Here is a 21223-nt window from a genome sequence, read left to right on the forward strand (position 1 = left end):
TTTTCTTATTCCTTTGTTATTGCATATATTTTATACCTTTGGGTGGTGAGTTACAATCTATGTTCCCCTTATGTTTTCCCTACAGACAGTTTATGTCGGCCATAGGATGATACTAACACCCACCTTAGCTTTATTCTTTTATTAATTACATGTCTTCCATTGGGTGAGTACCTTTGACTGAGTCCTTCAATTTAAGGATAGTATCATAGTTATTTCTTAAGCACAGATTTGTCAAATACCCTCATATGATGGTGTCCGACACGTATAGATAAGATAAATTTGTTATGGAGGGCAACGATTTTAAATTTCCATTATATTTTTTACTTTGGATATTTTGATTTACACTTATAATTTTATCATATTTTATGTGTTTTTATTATTTTATATGCGTATCCCTGAATGTATCGTATCCTGTATTTTGGAAAAAATGTGTGTCCACGTATTGGATACGTATCGTACCTGACACACATAATAGTATACGTGCTTCATAGGTAGCCAGCAACCAAACCCACTTTTAATTGATTGATTTCTAAAATACTTTTTACTAGGTTACATATTTGTTGTCCCATAAGTTGTATCACTGTATGTACCATCAACTGTGATTAGTCAGGAAAATAATTAATTATTAATTTTTTAACTTAAATATATATTTTTAACCAATGACATATTAGTGGTGCATGCGGCACAACTTGTTTTTTAACTTATTTTTTAAATTCAAAGACAAACATATTTAACAAAATGGAGTAGTTCTCTAAATTTGTTTTTTAGTTTATGGGATAAAATCATTTTATTTTTTCACTTAATTAATTAATAATTTTCTCTATTTAATGAATATATTTTTGTAACAAATTAGAAAGAAGTTTCACCTTTGGCAATGTGAAGAAAAGGAACAAATCATCTACAAATAGAAGTGTTTATTTGCTTTATTTTTAAACGTAAAAATGTCATTGTTATAAATAAAAAATAAAAATGTTACCTCATATTGATTTTCTTTTAGAAATTACTCTTCCCCCTTCTAGTACTAGAGAGATGTTTCCTTTATAAAAAAAACAATTGTGACTCAAGAATAGAACATTTAATCTCTTATAAAATTTGAGAAAGAAGTAAAGTTTTAGATCATTAAACAGACATTTTGGTAAATTAATATATAGTATGAATTAAGATATTTTAATCATTTGTTAATATTATTACAGAGCTACCGGGAAGCATGCGGTTGAATGTGAGTTAGATTGCGTAGATCTTGTTCTTTGCTTAGTTTAGGCTATACTTCCCATTAAGCATGATTGGGTAGGCGATCCGAAGAAATTGCGGTATAATTATTTATATAAATTTCAGTATTTAAATAGTTTTGTTATTTCGATGTATACCAATATTAAGTTTTTTTATCTTTATAACGAATATTAAGGTAGAATATAAGGGTTTACTTGCAAGTATTTCTTTAAATTCATTATTCAAGGAAGTGGGTGAGACTCTCAATTTATAACAAATATTTTATTTAATTAGGTTATCAGACTCTCAATTTTCAAATTTAAACTAATTTATAACCAATTAGTTGTGGAGTGTCTATTACTCTCTACTTTTCCTTGTCCAAATAAAGTATATAAGGTGTTATGCTTTGTTTAGTTGGATATAATAGACAATAGAGAGAACTGTTTTTTTTTAAGAAGAGAAAACTTCTTAGATTAAAATTGAATCTACATATGAAAAGTTTAAAATGTAAAGGAAAATATAATCACCACAATTAAAATTGGTTCCTTTCTTGTTTTCTTCCAATTTCGGAGAGTTTTTCATGCACGGGGACCTACATGTTGGTCTCCATTTTATCCTTTTATCAAATAGAAAGAATTTGCCAAAATTTATATAATTCGTTATATCTTAAACTCTTTATCTCCAAATTATCTCCTACAAATAGCAAAACCAAACACATTTTGAAATTCTATCAAGATTTGTCTCCTCTTATAATCTCAAAGTTAGAAGGATGATATAGGATCAAAACTTGAAGAACACATTTGAGTGCTTCTAGTTGTATATACTAATTATCATATCCTCACATCTCCATATTTCAAAATTTAAAGAACTTTTTGTGATGTATTTATAAGTCATATTTGTCCTTTAGGATAACCTTTGTGTTGATCATGTTACCATGTAACTATGAAAGCTAGGAAAGATGTTCGGTCAAAAATCAGGAGCACATCTGTTGTTTCACAGTTTATGTTACTCCATGTGTCAGAAGTTTGTGATCGGTCAGAAATTTTGTTCTAATTAATCACAAGTCCATGACACATGGAGTGATACAAACTGTAGGACGGCATATGTGTACCCTAAAAAATCCGGAGAAATTCTCTAGGATGTGAATGGCACTAGAAAGATGAAAGTACACTTTCAAATTTTAGGTCTCTCCCATAACGTGATGCTTAAATGGACATAGTTGGTTGCTAGGATCTTCCATGGGTTGCAATCCAATATTTCACTTTACTTTGGGTCACGATACACTGCTTAGCCTTAACCTTTTAAGGGTTGCAACTTTTCTGTGGATCTGGGTCCTTGGCATATTATCCCCGGGAATAAGAGTCCATCTAGGTCCATGAAATGTATGACACAAGCTACGAATTCTTTTGTCCAATCCTAAATCTTCAGGCCCATATCATTTAGCTCATGGGCCTTGGTCATTGACCCATTATCCATGAGAAAATTTATGATGGTTGAAGAAAGTTGTCAAAATTCTACATATGGTGATCATTGTGTGTCATTGTGGGGTGTGATTCACAAAAGGGTATTGATTATAAGATTGTGAAGAACAGGCAAAAAAATGGGGAATAAATGGTTATATTAGAGGAAACGAAATTCTTGTATGGTCCACAACCCTAAGATATATATTAGGGTGATGAAAGTGACAAAGGGGTAAAAGTTCCTTCTAGAATAACATTTATTCTCTTAGATATCATTTTCTCTTGCTAAGCACTATGTTTAAATATGAAGAGTTATGGAATATAATGACCCGTCTAATGTCCAGGTTTCCTGAGAAAAATACTTGAATGAAAAAAGTGATAATTTAGAATAGTTCCTTCTAGAATACCATTTTCTCTCAAGTTTCCAATAAGATTGATCCAAACTTTGCAACTTGATCTCAGATCCTCACTTACTATGACTTCTTGTTGCTTATGTCTCTCATTTGGTTGATCATATATCCTTAACACTTTGTAGAATACGGTACACCAATCCCCTAATGTGAGTGCATATTAACATAGATTATTAACATTTAATCATGATTTATGTTAGCTTTATCCCATATCTCACAATTAATGTTATGGTTCGTAATATTTTGACCATTTCTAGATAGCCTAACACAACATATCCCTTAGGGTCGAGTAGGCATTAGCGGGCCTTATATCTAATTATTAATCTTGCTTTTATATTTAAGGACAAAAACATTATCATATTGTATTTAAGAGGTAAAACATCATATCAAATATTTGTATGTATTTCTCTCTCCACGGAATATTGACCCGTTCTTTTACCTGCCTTATATATTCCGAGTGCTCATTGATCGCTATGGGGTTATGGACCTCGGTATCTGTTGCTCCAAATATGCAACAAATGAACAAATGAATATCACACTAATAAAGTATTTATCGTAATTATCGTTGGAGGCACATGCGGCACATTCATGATACATTTTGCTTGTTAGTTTGAACCAATTATATTCTTTGCACACAATGTAGAGGCACTGATAGGTATATAACCACCCAACAAAGAAATTAAAAACCGGATCTAGAGATAAATACCCTGAATGAACTGTTTATTATCTCAACACATGCATCGTATATTTTGAGAATTTGATGACGATGGAAACCACATATGTGGATGTGTATTAGACTTGTATATTTTAATTTGCTATATCATTGTTGTTCGGTTGTTCCATATCTAATACTAATAAACTAATTTCTGCATTTCTTTATTTGAATACTTTTGTAATTTTGTACAAGAGAGCAATAATTAATACGTTAACGCATAAGTAAGACCAAGAAAATAAATTAAACAAAGTGTAATTAAAATGACATTTAAAATTTAATTTAAATAACTCGATGCCACTTGTGAATTCTCTCTTGTGGCAATTTAAATTGGATGGTTAGAGTAGTGGGCAGATAAAATAAAAAAATCTTAATCATGCAGATATATTATTATTAAAAACTATTATTTTTCTACTATGTGATGTTTTTGCAGGTTTAATAAGCCTCATTCAACCCATTCTATCCCACCATTTGTAAAGCTTTCACACACTAGTGCATGCACCACGTTATATCTCTAGGAATGATTAGGATAATGTCATTTTCATTTCAACCATATGCACTTTATCTTTTCCCTTTCTTTCATTTTCTTCGGACAATCATAAAGCTTCACGCCAATAAAATATGAAAGTTATATAATCTGTTATTCGATTGGAATCTAGCACGTAGCCTTAACCAGTCCTTATGTTTCTATTAAATTATTTCTTATTGATTATATGCGAATTACTAGATTACATTCCCTTATTATATTGTTGTCTTTTCCGGTGGAGGTTTTATGTTGAGGTCTATACACACTTTGCAATATAACTAGAAGTATAATACTTATAAAAAAATGTATGTAAAGTTCTTAAAATGATTGTCATGATAGTGATGATACACATATTACCCTTTTTAATGGCCGGGCATTAAAAATGTATGATAAAGTGATAAAACAAGTAAAATGCGTGTCATACTTTTATTAAAGAATAGTACCATAAACGCTTAAAAATTACTTAAGCTTATATAAATATAGTAAAACATTTTCATACCTTCAAAAATTGAAGAAAATGCTCTTTTTCTTCTTTGATTAGCTACCACAAACAATTTGACGTATGGTAAAAAACAATATTTGTCTTCAGAAAGAAAAAATGGGAATGAACTTTCGCATTGGTAAAAAATGCTTCATTTTGCCTTTTTGTGATCATAAAATTGCCTAAAATAGAAATAACTTTTAAGTACAGTGCCAGATATGGAAGAAAATCAATAACCATAAAAGGTGTTGCTCACAAACTCTTTGCCCTTTTTAGTGTATAAGAAAGCAGGTATTATTAATGTTGGATGTGCAATATAAGCTAAACATTATGCAAATATGGAAATGAGAGGCATGTGATTGAAAAGAATTACTTAGCATTATCATTGAAAAAACAAAATAGTTGAATTGCGAACATGCTTTCTAAAATATCAGAAACAAAAATATTATGCATAAACCCACACCTTCTTAATTTCTTGCCTCATCTTGTAATAATTTGTGGGGCAATTAAGGTTACTTGAATAACTAGTCTGATTCTTTTTTGTACTATAAAAAATATTCTTTCACTGTAGGGAAAGATCTAATTTTTTTTGGAATTCATAGTTGTCAATAATCAAATTATTAATTTTTTTGTCTTTCCAAAAATCTAGTAGATCTTACACCACTAAATTTTCTTTTGCTCTCATCTAACATGTGGACAACTGACTCACTGGAATACCAACAAAATTTAACACCATGTTATCCAATACTGAGCTATCTGTATGTGGAAAGTTTTGCCGCCCCTCCTTACAATTATTATTTTTAGTTTGATATTTCAATTTTTTTAGATTCCAATTATTTCTTGTCGAGACAAAAAGATTCTAATTTTTTTATTGCTCCAAAATTTATGTGTTGAATTTTTGAGATATGTAAATAAAATATTCAAAGTAAGTGAGAAAAACTAATTTATTATAAGAAAATTGTACAAATAATGGAACTTTAACAAAATCCAAAACTAAATTCTAAAGCTTTATAACCATCATGCATTCATGCATATCTAACCAAACAAATATGTTAAAAATTATATAGATTTATTAAACTATATCTATAACCATCATGCATTCTGGTGTATGAATATGTGGTGCAGGGTATAGATAGGATATGGTGTATGTGGATAGCATAGTACACGCCACTCCAAAACATAAATGCAATGTCTATATTAAATACCAAATCAAGCAAGTTATATGTACTTTGATTTTCAGTAAATTAAGAGGTTGGACAATTCTAATTCCAATTTCCAATCAAAAGAAAACTGAAATGGAAGAGTTTTGTTATTAAAATTTATATTTAAAACATAGGATTAAACTATTTTAAATGGCGTGTATCTCTCGATTAGGATAAGATTATCTTAGTAAAGATATTTATGATTTTTAAAATGAGATGTATTTTAGAGGATAAAATAGTAATTATAATCATGAATTTAAATCAATTGTTAACATTATTCTAACTTCATAATTTGTGAAGCATTTTAATGTACTTAATTTGTAATTAAGTGTCGGCTTAGATTTGTACTTTAAATCAACAAAGTCCAACATAATCCATTTTTTCTCCCATCCAAAAAAAACTTCAACTAACCAAAAAATAATTATAATTTTTTTAGTAATATTAAAGATATTCTCTTATTTTTTAGACAAAAAATTAATCTTTTCAAAATACATGACTATGACTTTCAACAAATATCGGTACAAGGAATTGAATTCTTAAAAATAATTATAATTGAAGACTAAAATCTAACTTATATATTTGGGAGAGAGAAAAAAACATATTATACCTATATTTTTAGGTTTAACGTAGAAAACACATGAGATAACTGTGCGGGTAAAAAGGAACTTTTCCAAGGTGAAAATGTTGATTGTTGAGTGAGCATAGCAATAGCATGCAGCCGCTTTTTTTATTTATTGATTTTTATGTTTCCAAACAAAATCGATTTTTTTCTCACTTTTCTTTATCTCTTTCAACAACTGAGAAGCTTTTTCTCTCTCTCTCTAAAAACAAGGTCCTCGAATCTCTCTATTCCACATAGAGAGAGATAGAGAGCGAGTGAGAACCAGCTTTCGGTTAACGGATTCTTCCCTCTTCAACAATTCTAAGCATCTTTCTCGGTTTGTGTTATTCCATTCCCTTTCAATCTCTCTCATCTCTTTTTTTTCATTCATTATTTAATTTTATCATTTTTTGTTCATATCCGGTGACTTATGATGCAGGTTGTTTTCTATGTTGCACAGGTTCGAAATAGTTTCGTGTTTTCGGTTGTAATGTGGTGGAGTGAGTGATTCCTTGTTATGGCTGCTGATTCGTCTTTTGAGGGAAACACCTCTCTAATTTTCATGTTTATGTCGTTATTTTGTTCTGTTGAAACTCGTATTATTGAATTCTACCAAGGATTCGTTTTCTGCTGATGCTCTGACTCAAAAGTACATTCACTTGCTAATTTAACGATTCATCATTTAGTTAATTTGCGATCTATGAATCTTTGGTGGTAATTTAGCTTTTTTATTTTATTTTATTGTTGAAAATTGAAGTTTTAGCTTTTTTGGCTTAAAAGCTATACTATGGCTTTGATTGCTTAGTTGTTACCTACATTTGGGGCCATACAGTTCATTACCAGAACGGTGTTAAGTATTTTATTCATGCATTATGAGGAAGGCTTCATTTAACTAAGGCTTAACTATTTTATTTTATTGATTTAACTAGTATGATTTGATTTAATTTTTTTAACTAAGACTTGATTTACTTCATCAAGTGCGATCTGCGAGCTACTAACTAAATTAAATGGTCTATGAGGGTATATGTTGCGAGGGTAGAGTCACGTATAAAAAGTCAAAGGGAGTTAGGTCCAATTGCCTAATTGGATGACTTAATCATTCTATAACATTGCAAGAGTTCTACTATATTTCTACTCAATTTCAAGCGGTTGTTGGCATGTCCTTGTTATGCAAAGTCAACTAGTGTACACGTTTTATCATGTTGCCCATTATTGGTGATATTTTTAATAATCAATATTTTAGACTATAACAAAATTGGGTACTTACCTTCTCTGATTACTTACTTGAATGATTCATTATGTATGTAGAAAGATGATTGCATTCTAGCTTCTTGTAAAAGATCAATTATTTCTCCCTATTGTCTAATAAACTTTCCAATTTCCTGATTATGACAGCATGATTATGAATGGCAGTGTTAGTCTTTGACTGTTTGTAGAACAGTCATGTTATTCTTCACCGCTTTGATGTGTTGAAAGTTAGACTAGTCTAGAACTGACATATATATTTTTTTCTTTTTCCTTCATCCTAGGTGTTGCGCTTGATCCTTCTAAATGCAGTAAGTTGAGTATGGAGGAAAAAAGAGAACTTGTATATGAAATATCTAAGTCTCGTGGTGCATCCGAGATGCTCCAGTCTTGGAGTCGTCAAGAGATTTTACAAATCTTGTGTGCGGAGATGGGAAAAGAAAGGAAGTATACTGGGCTGACAAAGTTGAAAATTATAGAACACCTTCTAAAAATTGTTTCTGAAAATAAATCAGAGGGCCATGAAACAGATTCTGAACTACACTCTTCTGCTGCACATGGTCAGCAATCTGCAAAAAGGCAGAGAAAAATTGAGAATCCATCTCGATTACCTGTGCCTGCAAACAATGTTTCAGCCAATAATGATGGTGATATGGGTATTGCCACATATTGCAAAAACTCAGCTTGCAAAGCTACCTTAAATCAAGCAGATGCGTTTTGCAAAAGATGTTCATGCTGCATTTGCCATCAATATGATGACAACAAAGACCCAAGCCTGTGGTTAATATGTAGCTCCGAGTCTCCATTTCCTGGTGTTTCTTGTGGCTTGTCATGCCACCTTGAGTGTGCTTTAAAACATGATGGTTCTGCCATTGGCAAAAATGGTGAACGTCTCAAGCTTGATGGAGGCTTCTACTGTGTTTCTTGTGGGAAAGTAAATGATTTACTCGGGTAATTACACATCCATTTAAAATTTCTGCTTTTTTTCTTTGTCTTCTACACCAGAAGCTTCCTGTTCATGCAAATTATTATTAATATGTATTAGGTAGATTGTATTTACTCTTTTGTTGTTTTCAAGTTACATCAAAAGACTTCTGCCATTGACAATAAGGAAAGAAATAAATAAACTGACGCTTCTTATAATCCTATTAAATATTAATGCCAAAGTCTTGTTAGAATTCTCTTCATGCTAGAGTCTTCTTAGAATTCTCGTGATAAATTGAATTCCACATAGCACAATTCTTTGGTTTAACTGTATGACAGTGAGTCAATGATGTTAATGGAAATATCTCTCTTTTTTTACTTTCCTCCCCTTTTTTCAGAATTCAAAAGTCATTTAGGTTGTTTTTAATAGCAAATAGAATCATGACACTTTAGTTCATAAGTTGCTTTAAACATGATAGGACTACCATTTGAAGATGTATCTTAGGTATGATCTGCATTGTGTGTGTGTGTGTGAGAGAGAGAGAGAGAGCTTTATCAAGTGTTAATGTTCTTCCGGATTTTTTAGATATAGTGATTAGTGAACTCCACTCAACACTTCGGATAAGATATTGTTATTGATCAATCAAAAGATGGTTAAATTGTTCCTTTTAATAGATGGAGAATGTGCTATATTCCTTTCAGGATGAAATTTTGGTAAATGCGTAGGATAAGATCAATCTCATACAGGCTTGTTTCTTAAAATGTTTTAGATGCTGGAGAAAACAACTGATGGTAGCTAAAGATACCAGACGTGTGGACATACTCTGTTATCGTGTCTCCTTAAGCCAAAGACTTTTACAAGGGACTGAAATTTATCAAGAACTTCATAAAATTGTTGATGAAGCGGTGAAGAAACTTGAACCTGAAGTGGGTCCACTGACTGGATCACCGGCGAAGTTTGGTAGGGGGATTGTGAATAGGCTTTCATCAGGACCAGAGGTTCAGAAACTTTGTGGTCTGGCTGTGGAATCACTTGATTCACTGCTTTCTAAAAGGATCTTGCCTTCATCACCTACTCCAACAATTCAAGGTGGTGACACTGTGCCCCTCAAATTTCCCTTGTTCCTCTGTATCATTATAATAAAGTGCATATTCACCTACTGATTAGGTGATGCTGTGTGACAAGGATAGTAATTGTTCTCTGGGACTAAGTACTTTATTAATTTTACATGTATTTTATCTTAATATATATTTTTTGTGTGGGGGCAATTGGTGTAAATTACTAGAGTATAGGAATTAATTTGGAAGTGTTTTTTGGGAATATTCACCCGAAGTTATTTTCAGGTAATTTGTAGTAGTACCAAAATCACAATTTGCCACGAAATTTAATAGTGCTAATTTACTTTTGGGGACCAAAAATCTGCCAACATTATTTTTTGTATCAATGTTTGCATTGGATTTTGTATGGAAGTATAGGACTATGATATTTTAATTAGGATTGTTGTCAGCTGATTAATTACTTACCAATGGGTCTAAATTATCGAATAAGGTAGTTATTGATCTTTCTGTTGTTACTTGACATTCTCAGGTGCTAATATGCTTGCTCCAAATATGTTGAGGTTTGAAGATGTCACTGCAACATCCCTCACTGTTATTTTGGGTTCTGAAGACCCTTCTAGAGAAAATATTGCAGGTTACATCTTGTGGCATCGTAAAGTTGATGATGTGGACTATCCAGTGGAGCCGACTTGCACTTTGCTTCTACCAAATAGGAGATTCAGTATCCGGGGTTTAACTCCAGCTAGAGAATATATTTTCAAAGTTGTTTCCAATGATTTGAGGGAGTTGGGCATGTGCGAAGTTCATATCTCAACAGAGCATGGTGAGGATGAGGTCCCTAATTGCTCAGCAACAGAAAGAAGTCAGAGCCCAGCAACCAATTGTAGTAGCCTTTCCAATCCGTCATCAGTTGAAGATGAAACTAACAACAGTAATCCATATAGTGATCAGACTGGTAATCAAGCAGACCATTATCGCACTTTTTACAAGGATTCTGACCAACTTGCTTCTGGAAATTTGTCTAGTGATGCTATGAACTGTTCCAATATAGTTGGAGTGGGACCTCCCACTGATGCAGATTCCTTATCAGACAAACAGCATGCTGCTGGAACTGCTGGATCCATTCCTGCCCCTGATGTACTAAAGCTTGAAAACAAGCATTCACGGGAGGAACAAGTCACCGAGGACATGAGCATTGATGACGGATTGAATTCCCTCATTCAAACTGGGAGGGAATGTGTGCCATTAGCAGGTACCTTAGAAGGAGGCTTGCCTAATACTCCTTGTAAGTTGGAAATGCTTAAAGATGGGCCCGGAAGAAATGGTAGATCAAAATCCGGTGGCAATGATCTAGAAAATGGATCAGGGAAAAGGGAGGGGCCCCAAGATGGAAGCACATCCAAGAAGGGAAGTGGGGAAAGACAAGATGAAGGGTGTACTGATCGTGATTTCGAGTATTATGTGAAGGTTATTAGATATTTAGAATGTGAAGGACATATAGAAAAGAACTTCAGGCAAAAGTTTCTGACTTGGTACAGCTTAAGAGCAACCTCTCAAGAAGTAAGGATTGTGAAAATATACATTGATACATTTCTTGAAGATCCAGCATCTCTTGCAGAGCAGCTTGTGGACACCTTTTCAGAATGCATATCAAGCAAGAGAACTTCAATGGTGCAAGCGGGATTCTGCATGAAGCTTTGGCACTGATTATAGGTCCAGGCTTAAAATCCATCCAGGGTTGCAACACTGTAATTTTTTAGATGTTCAATATTCTTCATTTAGACAGTTATTAAATATATTTATTACAACATTGTCATTCATATGGCACGGTAATGTAAGTATTCTAGATTGCTTATTTTATTATACAACTACTATTTCAAACTGATATATATATATTGGTTGGCTAATATGAGTCCACCTCATTTCATGAAGAAACATGGTAGAACAAAAAAAAGTTCTCTCTCCTTCCCTCCCCAACACCCAAAACCCCATTAGTTACTAAGATGTTCCTCCATGTAATGAGCTAGAATCATGTTAATAAACCTCTATATATATACTACTAGCCTATCATAAGATGACATGTGAATTTTTTTCCACCTCACCATTAGTTGGAACTTTGAAACCATTAAGTGTTTATTATTCCATCCATCCACAGCCTAGACCACCAAAACTACAGTTAAACGTTTTTTATGGTACTGAACTGCTGGATTGGTTGTTTCAAGCAGAACATTTTATTTAATTATATCAGATTCCCCTAGAACAACGTCTGCATATAATTTCATTTTATATGAAGGGGGAAGCACTTAGCTGGTTTAAGTGGGCCTTTTATAATTCCACATTCACTAATTGGGAAAGTTTTATCCATGCGTTGGAGATAAGATTCGGCAGAAAAGCTACTAAATAATTCCACCTTCTTGTATTAAACTTAGTAGAAAATAAAACAACATTCATCATAGCTGCTACTAGAAAGCTAATAGGTTATATATACCAACACCTATTAGGTTTAGGATTACTCCTAAGTTTGGGCCTTATAGATTGGCCCAAACTATTACATCATATTTAAAATATTACTTCCTAATGAAATCAGATAACCATGTAGGTGGTAGCTTGTTCCTGGTGGGCCTGTGTGAGTGTGTTGAAGTTGGGCCCATATCATTGCCATTCCCTAGAAGAACAACTTTGTCCTCAAGGTTGGAATTATTTGGGTTGGATAAGTGGGTTGAGGAATCGATTGGTAGAGTATATTAGGCTGGTGGAGCGGTTGGGTGGTTTGGGCGGGAGGTTTTCAACGGTTGGGAAGAGTGTGTGGGAACCGTGTGGGGCCACAAGGGTGGGTGAGCAATTAATGGGTGCAGGTTTTGGGACGTGTGTTGGCAGGGATGAGAGAGGATCCAACAACTGGGAGGTTTTTGGGGACTAGAGAGGTAGGGGCACGGGGCTTGAGGAAAAATTTGATTTTTGAAAGTTTTCTTGGGGAAGGTGTGTGGTGAATATGGACGGTATAGGGGAAAAGGGGAGATAGGAGAATATGGGGTCTAATGGGCATTTAATGTGGTTGGTGGGGGATTTAATGTTATAATATTGGGGTGTGGGGCTGGGACGATTTTTGGTGTGTGGGGCGGGTTTTTAGGTGGGTCGGTTGGGTGGGGAAAGACACATTGGGTTTTGGGCTTGAGTTTATCTAACAGTGGGTAAGGGTTTTTATCATCCAACGGTGCAGGGCAAACCAGGTTAGATGTAGGAAGTATAAGAGGTGTTAGATCCTCTTTAGTTGTTTTCTGAATGAACTTTATAGAAGCTCCTCTCTCTTCTAATCCTTCTCTTCCTTCATCACCCTTCACAATATTTTCGCCTTCTCTTTGTGCCTTCTCATTCGTCCTCCTTATAAAAATGGAGTCCCCTCTAACATGTTGTAAGAAAAATTGCTCTATTTGTAATCTGGACTGTGGCTCAAGAGTGCTTGTCGTGGTGGTGAGTGTCAAAGGGGGTTCCACGCCTCTTCCTCTCTCTGTCCCAGAAGGTAGGATACCTTCTTCTAGATTTGTCATCTCGCGTGGTACGAGGTCCGGAGGAAGTTTTTCAACAAGGTCGTGAGGGTCTCCGAAAAATTTCCGCAACAGGAACACGTGAAATACAAGATGTATTCGCGTGTCCTCCGGTAAAGAGAGTTCATATGCCACTGGATTGATCTTTCGAAGCACCTGAAATGGTCCAAAAAAACGACGACCCAACTTGTGAGAAGAGCGGTTCGAGACGGTCACTTGTCTATACAGTTGCAACAGTAGGAGGACCCACTACCCCACTCAAAAGGTAACATCCATTCTATTTGCATCGGCATAAGCCTTCATTCGTTGTTGAGCATGAAGTAGATTTTTCTTTAACGTAGCTAACAGTTGTCCCCTTATTTGCATTGTATCTTGTATTTTCTGTTTGGATGTTGAACCCGGAATGAAGTCGCGGATTGAAGGTGGTGCGCGACCATACAAAGCCTCGAACGGAGACTGGTCGATTGAGGAGCGGTGATTGGTGTTATACCAATATTCTGACAAGGATACATGTGCAAACCACCTCTTTGAATGAGTGCATGTGAAACACCGGAGGTGTGTCTGCAAACAGCGGTTAACAACATTCGTTTGTCCATCAGACTATGGATGGTAAGCTGTACTGAAACATAATTTAGTACTAAGTAGTTTGAAATTCCAAAATGTACTAAGGAAAATTTTGTCTCTGTCCGACATGATAGACATAGGTACACCATGAAGACGACAAATCTCATTCAGGAATCGGTGAGCCAATGACTCAACCGTGAATTTGGTGGGTAATGCAATAAAATGGGCGTATTTGGTCAGTTGATCCACAACAACCCAAATTATTGTGTGTCCATGAGAGCAAGGTAAATGTGTTATAAAATCCATCAATAAGTCCTCCCAGACTTGATCTAGAATTTTTAATGGTTGTAACAGTCCTTGATATTTCCTTTGCAAATACTTGTTGTATTGACAAATGGAGTAGGTGCAAATGTACTCCTTGACATCATGTGCTACATTGGGCCAATAAAAGGAAGCTGTCAAACGACACAGGGTTGGTTTCTAACCCGAGTGTCCAACAAGTGGTGTTTCATGAAATTCCCGGATCAAGGTGTGGCGAAAATTCTCCTGGGCAGGTATAAAAATCTGATTTTTAAAGAATAATAGTCCATGTGAGAAATGGAATCATTCCTGCCATTTATGATCTTCCTTATGTTTATGTATGAATGCTTGACCTTCTGGTTGAGTATAGTAGGTACGCAACTGGTCCAATATTTGACGGAAAGGAGAGGAGATTGTCGAGAATAGAGGAGGGTCAGAGTTGTCACATCTAGATAAAGCATTGATAACTCGATTAGAGGTACCACTCCTATACTTCATCATATATTTGAACCCAATGAGTTTGGTTGCCCATTTTTGTTGTTATGGGGTGTGAAACGCTTGAGTCATCAAGTGTTTCAAACTCTGTTGGTCAGTATATATATTGAATTTTCTCCCGATTAAGTACTGACGTCAATTCTTGACAGATTCATTGACTACAAACATTTCTCGGATGTAGGCTGAAGCATGCTGCATTCTGGAGGACATTTTCCGACTAAAGAAGGCAATCGGATGACCACATTGAGAGAAAACCGCTCCAATGGCTGTGCTGGAAGCGTCTGTTTCAACATCGAAGGTCAACTTGAAATCAGGCAGCTTCAACACTGGAGTAGTAGTCATAGCCATTTTTAATTCTTTAAATGCCAATTCTGCTGTACTGGACCATGTAAAACTATTATGATTTAGTAAATCGGTGAGTGGAGCGGCGAGAGAGACGTAATTTCTAACAAATTTTCTATAAAAGTCAGTGAGACCCAAAAACCCTCTGAGTGTCGTGAGTGAACGAGGTTGTGACCAATTTACCACTATTTGGATCTTTTCTGGATCTAGTTGAACACCATTGTTAGCAATAATGTGACCCAAATAACTCACCGAATTAACTCCAAAGATACACTTTGATGATTTAGCATAAAATTGGTTAGAACTCAATAGGTCTAAAACAATCTGTAAATGCTTGAGATGATCTTGTAATGAACAACTGTAAATCAAAATGTCATCAAAAAACACCATAACAAATTGTCTTAGATATGGTCGGAGTAAATTGTTCATTGCAGCCTGAAATGTAGAAGGCGCATTGGTTAGCCCAAACGACATAACCTAAAATTCACAGTGTCCATCAAAGGTCCGAAAAGCAGTTTTGTGAGTGTCTTCCGGATGGACCCTAATCTGATGATAGCCTAAGCGAAGGTCTATTTTAGTGTAAATTGTTGTACCCCCTAGCTCATCTAATGATTCATCAATTGCAGGAATAGGGAAACAGTCTGTTTCAGTGATTGAGTTTAGTCTGCGATAATCAACACAGAATCTCCAACTACCATCTTTTTTTAACCAACAAGACCGGGGAGGAAAAAGGGCTTGTACTGGGAATTACTTTTCATTCATTCAACATTTTTGTTAACATCTTAGTCATGGCGTTTTTTGGGAGTGAGGGTATCAGTAAGGTTTGGTAGATATGGGTGAAGAATTGGGAAGAAGGGGAATGTGGTGGTCTTCTGGGCGAGGTGGGGGTAGGCTGTATGGTTTTTGGAAGATAATGTCATATTGGGTTAGTAGGGATTGGATTTTTGGGTCTATGAGGTTGTTTTGTTGTGAAGTAGTGTTTAGTAGGGGGTCTAAGTGTAGGAATTGTATAGTGTGGAGGGATGCTATAGAGTCCATGTGAAATAATCTAGAAAGTTGATGAAAAGTTGTTGGGTGAATAGTAGAGCTGGTGTCCCATTTTAAGGTGATTGTGTTTTCCCCTACTGTAAAGGTCATTGAATGAATAACAAAGTCTGAAATCACAGGTCCTAGTGCCCTTAACCATTCTATACCCAAAACCACATCTGCACCTTTAATTGGTAAAAGATAAAATGGAATATGAAATAGTTGGTTTTGGATAGTGATAGGAGTATTAGAACACAAACCAATGCAGTAAATGTGTGCGACGTTTCCAACCATGACTGGAAACTTTGGAGTTGGAGATATCTCCAACTGTAAGTAATGGGCTAAACGGAACTGGATAACATTGTGAGAACTTCCAGTATCTACCAAAATAGTGACCCATTGCCATGCAATGGATCCAGTGAATCGCAAGGTTTTTGGAGAGGGTTGTCCTTCCAATGCATGCTCGGACAGTTGGAAATGGATGAGTTTGGTGGTAGATGGTTCTGGATCAGCCTCAAGTGGCTCTAATGAAATCAACACATCCTCAAATTCACCCGTTGAGTCATCCACCAAGAGTATTACGAATTGGCAGCCTTGACATTTGTGGCCTTGAAAATACTTCTCATCACAATTATAACACAACTCTTGGGCCCGTCTTTCCTGCATCAAGTAAGTGGTAAGACGTTTAATTGATATTGTGGAAGTTGTGGGAGGAATCTGATTTGGCCCACGGTGTACTATTGCGGAAGGTTGGGGAACAAAATGAGCAAGTCGTGTATAAGCGGGTTCGGAATCCTTGATTTTGGACTCCACCAATTTTGCTAGTCCCAATGCTTCGGCTAAACGAGTAGGCCACATAATTGCCAATTCGCGCCGAATTTCTAGTATAAGTCCAGAAATAAAACTTTTAAGCACAACGTCCGGAGGAAGTCCCCAAATCCGGTTACATATTTTTTTGAACTGATGCTGATATTCAGCCACTGTGCCAGTTTGGCGGAGTTTAAATGACTCAGTCTGGTGGTTCTGGTAAGTAGAAGGGTCGAATCTTATCTCCAATGCGCGGATAAAATTTTCCCAATCAGTGAATGTGGAATTATAAAAGGCCCCCTTCATATAAAATGAAATTATATGCAGACGTTGTTCTGGGGGAATCTGATATAATTGAAAAAAATGTTCTGCTTGAAACAACCAATCCAGCGGTTCGGTACCATAAAAAACATTTAACTGTAGTTTTGGTGGTCTAGGCTGTGTGGGAAGAGTGTAGGCGGGGTTAAGATTTGGGCGGTTAAATGGCATGTGTGGTGTGAAAAAGGGCGGGACTGGTGTGTGGGTGTAGGGAGGAGTATTTGGAAAGTTGATTGGGGGAAGGTTGTGGTGTATGCATATTTTGGGGTGTAAGGTGGGAAATAAATGAAGATGAGGCTATATTTGGGGGATCAGGTAATGGGTGGTTAAGAAATTAATACCTGCAATTTTCTCTATGAGTCTTTTTAATGTTTCAGTGATGGCGTCATGTCTTGCATCCTGTTGCTCCCTGTTTTCCTGTAATTTTTCAATGAAAATATGCAATAGGGATTCATCGATCTCCTTGTTTGCTGTTTTTAGGGGCATGATTCAAGAAATGAATGCACCAATGATATTATGTAAATATCTAATCTAAAAAAAAAAGACAGCAGAAAAGCTACTAAATAATTCCACATTCTTTTATTAAACTTAGTAGAAAATAAAACAACATTCATCATAACTGCTACTAGGAAGCTAATAGGTTATATATACCAGCACCTATTAGGTTTAGGGTTACTCCTAAGTGTGGGCCTTATAGATTGACCGAAACTATTACATCATATTTAAAATATTATTTCCTAATGAAATCAGATAACCATGTAGGTAGTAGCTTATTCCTAGTGGGCTTATGTGAGTGTGTTGAAGTTAGACTCATATCATGTTTATTATTCCATCCATCTGCTACCCTTCCTTTGTTTCTCCATCAACCTTCATGTTTTAGTTCTAAACAAATCATATACTCCTCCCATAACATACTACTCATTAGTTTAATTTCTCTTATTTGTTCTTCATATGTGTTTACCATCTCCTTGTTTGCAGAGATAATTCCTCCAGACATTTCTTTAGTTAATTTTGCTTCCTTTTCATCTAGATTTTTGTTTAGCTTGTGAGCTAATTCTTGCGGCATGATTTGGATTTCGGAGGGCTAAGGTTTAACATGGGCATTTTTGGGAACATGTTGATTATATGTATAAAATGGAAATTAAGGGTCTAACAATTGTTTTTTGATTTGATTGAATCTTATACCGGCTCTTATGGTATTTCCTTGATTTGTTACCTTTGATATCTAACTATAAGTGAATTTGTTATGGAGTTTAGGGATTAAGTTTAAATTCCGGGTTTTGTGGGTTGGATTTAAGTTGCTTAAATTATTCAAATTAGAAGGGTGTCTGAAATTGATGGGGATCACATGTCTCCATTCATATCCTACTTGGTATATTAAGCCAATAAAAAAACTTCATTCATTTTAAAGTAAAAATTATACAAACAAAAATTAATATTTTAATATTATTTTGTGAAATTTGATTGATTCGAAACATAAGGACGAGAAAACTGTGAAACAGATGATCCTTGTCCATCTCAAACTAGCTGGTTTGGATATCTTTTATAATACTTTTACATACTTCAACTTTTCAGCCTCCAACTTTATGAATTTCAACCCAGTGTTTCAGCTAATTGTGAGATGAAAAACAACCCACGTGTCACTTTATGACAGGCTACTAATACAACTAGTATAGCACCTAAAGTATTGTATATAAGTTTTGTCCATATATTTATTTATTGATACCTTTTTGCATAAGTGATGTGGCCACATCGGTCCTACACTCGTTGTGGTTTTTATGACAAGAATTAAGGGACTGTGGGAAAATGGAATCCTTTTTGGCAAAACCAGCCCATAGATAGACAAGTATTAAGGGATTATGGGGAAATGGAATCCTTGTGGCAAAACCAGCCCATAGATTTCAGAAGGAAACAATAATAATTTGTGGCATAAACACACTTAGGATCGTGGATTAAGTGAGATCATTGATTTTATCTTCACCTCGAGGCATTAGTCTAGAAATGTAAGGCTTTACTAAATTTTAAGGTTGTGAGTTTGATTTTTGGAAACAACACTTGTTGCGAGGAACAAACACGAACCCCGAACGAGATTAGTTCTTTATCCAAAACAATAAAGAGATATAATTGGTAGTACAAAAAAAAATATAATCTTCAGCCCCCTTGTTTTCTAGGAGGTGAAACGTTCATGTGGTCCTTGATATAGAGGGAGGCATGTTGAAAATAAAAAATTAATAATAGATTAGCGACCGTGTTATTATGATTCTAATAAAAGTTGTAATTGATTTAAGAGATTTTAAATATGATTTAATATATATATATTAATAGTGTTTTTTACATGTGAATTTCCATATTGATATGTTAATTATCCTTGACTTTTAAACAAAAATATTACAAATCAATGGTGGATGATGTAATGACAATGTAAAAACTTTACACTATAATACATATATTTTAAACTCTTTTAAATCTAATATAAGGAGAATGAGATGTACATATTAAAAGGTAATGTACTAGACTATGAGTATTCAAATCCAGACCGGTCCAACAATAAAACCAAAAACTGATCCAAAATAGACTCAAACCGCAAAAACCAAATGTATTTGGATCGTGTTGGACTTATTTTTAAAGACTGATTGGTCCGGTCCGGATTTTGGTTTCACCTCTTTAAGGCTCTTATGCAAGATCTAGGTAGACTTATAATAAAGGAAAGTAATTAAGTAATAACAATTCTCAAATAAATACTATTAAAACAATACATATGAGTCCTACATCATATATGGATGATTAATATTAAAAATTAATAATTAGTCATATGACCATTTAAAAAAATTATGTGCATTTACTTTTTCTAATGATAACAATTATTCTCACTTTACTTACTTCCTGAAATTTAATTAATTATATTAGGTGTCTAATATAACATTAATTTTCAAAGAAAATATCAAATTTCAAGCCTCTAATTGGATTAAATAAAAGTAAGATAAAGGGATAAAGAAGATTGAAAGGATATAATTGCCCAAATATAAATGAGACCTCACATCTTATATCCCATGAAGCACTGCATGTGTAACTTAGCATAATTGGTGAGAAGAAAATTATTTAAATTAAAAGATTAATAACTATCACAGTAAATGACATACTTTTGGATAGAATATATGGTTCATTCATAAACCAAGAAAATAAATTATACGTTGGCACACAAAAATATGTACCCAGTGATATTTTCCCATAATCCCTTATACGTTCACTTCAATTCTCAAATTTAGACATATGGACTATAATTATTATAGAAAAGATGTAATTAAGTTGATAATGAATTGATATAAAACAATAAAAAAATGAAATAAATATAATAAAAAGATGTACACAATAATATTGTCAGAGATTTTAGATTTTTTAAATCGCCGTTAGATCAATCACCATTCATATATTTCATTATAGTATATCATAAAGAAACACTGGATATTAAAAAATGACTAATAATTATCGAGTTAAAAAGAAAGTATGAAATTGCTAGAATTTGTTATGAGCAATGTGGAAAAACAAATATAATAAGAATAGTAAACCTGCTTATAAATTGGAAGTTATAAAATTTAAACTACTTAATAAATTTTCACACCTTCCTATCCCCTCCAAGTCTCTAACTATGAAATCAGACTTTGATAAGTGTGCACACAAATATAAGTATAATCACATATATAGGATATAGAAAATAGTTAAATTATATGTAGTTATAAAGATTTTAAGATAAATAATTACACAATATAATATTAAATAATTATTACTAAAATAGTATAAGAGTGATTTAAAAAAAAAATCCTTAGAATTATTGATGAGTTTTATAATGAACTAGAAATATTAAAAAAACATTGATTTTTATATTACTTGGACTTATATCTATGGTATATTATATTTTGTTTAACTTAATTATATTCGTTATTGTGTGTTGTTTAAAGGATCACAATATCTCTCATATAGGGATAATGATTGTAATATA

General features: G+C 34.1%; 1 protein-coding gene across 6 annotated transcripts; it reads left to right on the plus strand.

Moving 5' to 3' along the window:
• LOC109347056 (VIN3-like protein 2) lies at positions 1-11703 on the plus strand. Of its 6 annotated transcripts, none has more exons than XM_019586795.1 (5): positions 1-24; positions 7114-7143; positions 8131-8797; positions 9541-9860; positions 10359-11703. In XM_019586795.1, the coding sequence occupies exons 2-5, from the start codon at positions 7119-7121 to the stop codon at positions 11534-11536; spliced, it is 2190 nt and encodes a 729-aa protein (XP_019442340.1). In that variant the 5' UTR covers positions 1-24; positions 7114-7118; the 3' UTR covers positions 11537-11703. The 6 variants fall into 6 exon arrangements, with proteins under 6 accessions (XP_019442340.1, XP_019442336.1, XP_019442344.1 ...); XM_019586791.1 differs by lacking the exon at positions 1-24 and adding an exon at positions 6737-6938 and having other exon boundaries at positions 7041-7143; XM_019586799.1 differs by lacking the exons at positions 1-24; positions 7114-7143 and adding exons at positions 6737-6938; positions 7041-7101.

Source organism: Lupinus angustifolius, chromosome LG01 (assembly GCF_001865875.1).
Source record: "Lupinus angustifolius cultivar Tanjil chromosome LG01, LupAngTanjil_v1.0, whole genome shotgun sequence".
Lineage (NCBI taxonomy): Eukaryota > Viridiplantae > Streptophyta > Magnoliopsida > Fabales > Fabaceae > Lupinus > Lupinus angustifolius.

Coding starts and splice junctions, on each gene's coding strand:
- LOC109347056 (XM_019586795.1), top strand. CDS start 7,119: ATGGCTGCTGATTCGTCTTTTGAGG. Junction 8,798..9,540: donor AAAGTAAATGATTTACTCGG/GTAATTACACAT, acceptor AAAATGTTTTAG/ATGCTGGAGAAAACAACTGA. Junction 9,861..10,358: donor ACCTACTCCAACAATTCAAG/GTGGTGACACTG, acceptor TGACATTCTCAG/GTGCTAATATGCTTGCTCCA.